Raw genomic sequence first — 4,636 nt, 5'->3', positions numbered from 1 at the left:
TGTTTCTTTCGCCCTTATTTAAACTCAATCTAGAATTATCAGCAAAGTTCGGTTGTTGTTTTCGCTTCGTCAGTTCGCCCTTTTCGCGAATTACTCCGGAGTTGACCGACCGTGGTGGGCAATGAGAGTCTAATAGAGGTGGGGAAGAAGATTCTTCGTGTGCGTGAGATCCGTGTCTGGTGCAAAACATGTCACTACTACAAGCAAAGCGAGCTCCCATAAGAATGCGTGTCAAATAGTGACGTCACTATTTGTGTTTACATTTTTCTTTCCTTACTAATACATAACCCTCTCTTCTTCTTCCCCACCTGTAATATACTCTCATTGCGTGGTGGGGGTACGCATCGGGTACGCGAGAGAAAAATTGCGCCTCTCTCTATCGCGCACGTGTACGTTTGTTTTTGTTTATACGCAACCACACCATATAAGCTCAAAACCCCCGTCAAAAATAACGAAAAGTATTTATCAAAAATTTTACGATATTTTCCTCTGATTTTGTTAAGTATTATTAAGAAATATCAGCTAATCATTGCAATGGTGCTTTCCAAAAATGCCGAAAAGAAGATTCACAAAAAAATCAAACGCTGCCAGCAGTTGCTAGCTCGGGAAGTGGATTTAAAGTTCAGCGAAGCGCCAACCGAAGTTTGTCCAATCCAATCCGACCTCAATCAGAACAGTGTTTTACTTCCAATCCTTACCTCTTTCAGTGCATCGTAATCTGCAACGCCGGTTTATCAACCGGTCTCCAGCAGGAGGTTCTGCTCGGTGAGATCTTGCAGCATGGGACGACGCCGCCGACCGTGGAGGACGTGGTGTTTCCAGCCGGTAAGTCGTATTGCTATCTTCGCTTCGGGTCGACGGAAGAGGCCAAAACCGTCTACGAGGGTATGAACGGGATTGCCACCCTCGGTCAGGATGGTTGCGTCCTGCTGATGGCGTACTGTGTGGGGCTCCCAGCAGAAGGTGCACTGTCCGAGGAAGACGGTCTTCCTCCGGGGCTGATACTGATTCCGGCCTTTGTTGATGAGGGGTTTGAGGCGGAGCTTCTTGGAGCTGTTGATTGGGCTGAAGAGGAGGAAATGAATGGTAGCTTGAAGCATCGGAAGGTTAAGCACTTTGGGTATGAGTTTTTGTACGGTACTAATAACGTGGACCGGAATAAGCCACTGCAGAGGAAGATTCCTTCTGTTTGCGAGAAATTGTGGGTGAAGCTGAAGGAACTCCATCCGGAGCTGGGGTGGCACGTTCCGGAGCAGATGACCGTCAACCGGTACGAACCTGGTCAGGGTATTCCTCCGCACGTTGATACTCACAGCGCCTTTCAGGATCCAATCGTTTCCCTTTCGCTGGGCAGCGCTATCGTGATGGATTTCCGTAACCCGGAAGGACGGCATCTGAATGTGGACCTTCCTAGAAGATCCCTCCTTGTAATGACTGGTGAAAGTCGTTTGGGATGGACCCACGGCGTGACGCCCCGCAAAATGGACACCCTGCGTTTGAACAACAGTCTTTCCATCCGAAAACGCGAGCTTCGAGTATCGTTCACGTTCCGGAAGTTGAATGACGGTCCCTGTCGGTGCCAGTTTAGTTCCCTCTGTGATACCTATCAACAAGAAGCTCGGGATAAAACCGATCGTATCAAAGAGAACGCTGCCCAGCTTGAACTGGAAAACGTTCACAAAGTCTACAACGAAATTGCGAAACACTTCAGTGAAACGAGACATTCGCCATGGCCGCGAATTTCCGCTTTCCTGGAATCACTACAACCCGGCTCCGTCCTCTTGGACATCGGTTGCGGCAACGGAAAATATCTTAATCTTAACCCGAACCTTATCGCCCTGGGATGTGACCGAAGTGATGGACTGCTGAAAGTTTGCACGGAACGGGGCTTCCGCGTGGTCCAGTGCGACTGTCTCGCGTTACCCTTCCGGTCGGAATGTGCCGATGCTTGCATCTGCATCGCCGTCATCCACCACTTGGCCTCGTTGGAACGTCGAAGGCAATCCATTCAGGAAATGGCCCGAGTTCTCCGGCCCGGAGGGCGGGCCCTCATCTACGTCTGGGCCAAGAATCAGGAAGCCAATGCCAAAAAGTCCAGCTACCTCCGGCAGAATAAACAGAACAATAAACCTTCGGAAGAGAGCACCCGATCGGAGAAGTCGGTTCCCATTGAGCATCGAGTCGTCGTCGGTGGGGAGGGGAACGCCAGCTTGCCGGTGCACACCAATCGGACGCAGTTTCAGCATCAGGATTTGCTGGTACCGTGGAAGCTGCGTGACGTCGAACAGCGGCAGCAGGAGAATGAGACGAAGGTAACTTTCCTCCGGTATTACCACGTGTTTGAGGAGACGGAATTGGCCGGGCTGTGTCGGGAGATTGCGGGGATCAGTGTCGAAGATAGTTACTATGATCAAGGGAATTGGTGTGTGATTTTTAGAAAAGATTGAAACGTTTCTATGGAATTTGCCAGAGTCAGTGGTTGTCACTGTATCCGAAATGAATCCATGCAGTAGTCTTTTGGTGTTGAATGCATACGTGGGATTTCATGGCAGGTGCCATTAGCGCATCTGGTAAGAATTCTTGTCCTAATTTCTAGCAAAAACATACTATTTATCAAGTTATAATAATCCTAGAATGAAATCCAGGAACTTTTCGAAGAAAAAGAATCTGTTGAAAATAAATGATATTAACTTCTTCCGATCAGCTTGGACAGCTGTGTAGGGTCGGTAGCGGTCAGGCCCCTGGCATGAATGAAATATATCGTAGCCAACATCTAACTGCCTTATACTCATATTCGAGCAAATTGAAACGAGCGTGTAATCAACAAACGCAGCTTTTGTTTGATGTTGTGAGCCACACACGAAATCACATTCACAATGCGTGTTTGTTGGGTTGCTTTATTCAACTAATCGCATGCTCCTCTTACCGTACATTAATAATAAAGCGAGTTTGAATTGTTTTGTGATCATAACAGGTGGAAAAAATGATTCCAAAAACTGATCAACAAACCAAAATAAACGTTAAACAAAAAATTGTTGATGTTCTTGCATTTGACAGTGGGCCCTATTTATTAGCGCCCAGGACATCCTGTCTACCATGATTCCAATGCATTGATATAGGCCGTGTCAGGGGCCTGTGTCTACCATGATTCCAATGCATTGATATAGGCCGTGTCAGGGGCCTGGTAGCGGTAGGCTGTCTCTGGATAAAACCTGGAAAACCGGGAATCCTCAGAGAATTTTATTTATCAGGGTAAAACCTGCAATACTCAGGGTATTTTCACACCGATAAAAATAAAACATGAATACTAAGTAGTGAACTATTCAGAAGTAGAGTCCACATAGTTTACTACATTGTTCGTATGAATCTGAAATCAATCTAAAAATACTGTTACAATGATTTTTTCCAGAAATCCTGTCAGGGTTTGTTTCTGGAACTACCTACTATTGGTGAAGAATGTTATTCGTAGTTTGTGAAAAACTATCGTATTTTACAAAACAACTTCCATGTGCAACCACCTGTTGTTGAACTATTTTTCTTCGCTGTATAATTGTAACAGTTGTTTGCTAATTTTAACGGTATCTTTTTGTAGATTTTTAACGAGAGCCTCGGTGACGTTATGTAGGGTGGGGTGGGGCAAGATGGGTCACCTAAGGATGGATCTTCATAACTTTGTAAATACAAATCGTATTGGTTTGTATTCGTCCGCTACTCTTTAATACACTAGTTAGCTATGCTAAAAGTCGATAAAAAGTTCATTGAATACAAAATATGATGGAAAATAAGCAGTTTTAAAAAGTGATCGATTTTGCGCCGTGGAAAAAGTGCGGGGCAAGATGGGTCACCTTTTAAATAATTCACATTTTCTCAATAAAAAACGTCAAAATTTAAGATTTGTTCGCGGCATTCATATATGCTCCATATCCATACTGAGTAAACAAGAGCTACTAGTGAACATTTTATAAATTTACTAGCTGTACCCGGCAAACTTTATCTTGCCTACTGCGTTTTTTGACGTTTCATGTTTCTACCCAAGATGAAGTCCCCGGTCATAATGTATGGAAATGGATTTTAAAAAATTCTCTTTTTCCATGTTTTTTGCCTCATAAACCTTCCTTGGGTGAAAACTAACAGAACAAAACTAAGACGATCAAAATCGGTCCTTCCGTTCGCAAGTTATGCGCGGTCCCACGTATGCCACTGCATTTTTATACATATAGATTTGGAATATAAAAAACTTTACGATTTGAGTGGTCCTAAGGCGACTTGAAAATCGACGTTTTCACTAAAAAAATTATCATTATTTTATGTTATAATATTGAGCGTTCATTCCGCTTGATAGAAATCATTTATGAGATAGTCTTGTAATAAAAAATAAATATCTTTTGAATGCTCTAAAAATACGTTCAAAATTGAAGGTGACCCATCTTGCCCCGCGGCCGTTTATATGGAGATTATATGGAATGCATCGCATAAGAAAAATGGCTAAAAACCATTTTATTTTTTATTTCCAATGAGAGTGAATAATTTTTCAATCAATGCCCCAAACTTTTGTTTATTCATGCTGGTTATCTAACAAAATTATTAACATAAACATAAACATGAGTAATGTGCCCGAAAATGGCACTGACCCATC

At 43.6% G+C, this 4,636-nt stretch overlaps 1 protein-coding gene across 1 annotated transcript; it reads left to right on the top strand.

Moving 5' to 3' along the window:
* Positions 1 to 375: 375 nt before the first annotated feature.
* LOC109410742 (alkylated DNA repair protein alkB homolog 8) lies at positions 376 to 2,471 on the top strand. The gene is made up of 2 exons (XM_019684255.3): positions 376 to 642; positions 708 to 2,471. Exons 1-2 carry the CDS (start codon positions 535 to 537, stop codon positions 2,445 to 2,447), a joined length of 1,848 nt encoding a protein of 615 aa, XP_019539800.2. The 5' UTR covers positions 376 to 534; the 3' UTR covers positions 2,448 to 2,471.
* The last annotated feature ends 2,165 nt before the right edge of the window (positions 2,472 to 4,636 follow it).

The sequence above is a fragment of the Aedes albopictus genome, chromosome 3, assembly GCF_035046485.1.
Source record: "Aedes albopictus strain Foshan chromosome 3, AalbF5, whole genome shotgun sequence".
Taxonomy (NCBI): Eukaryota; Metazoa; Arthropoda; class Insecta; order Diptera; family Culicidae; genus Aedes; species Aedes albopictus.
The sequence above is the reverse complement of the archived record's forward strand: the minus strand, read 5'-3'. Positions and strand labels throughout refer to the sequence as shown.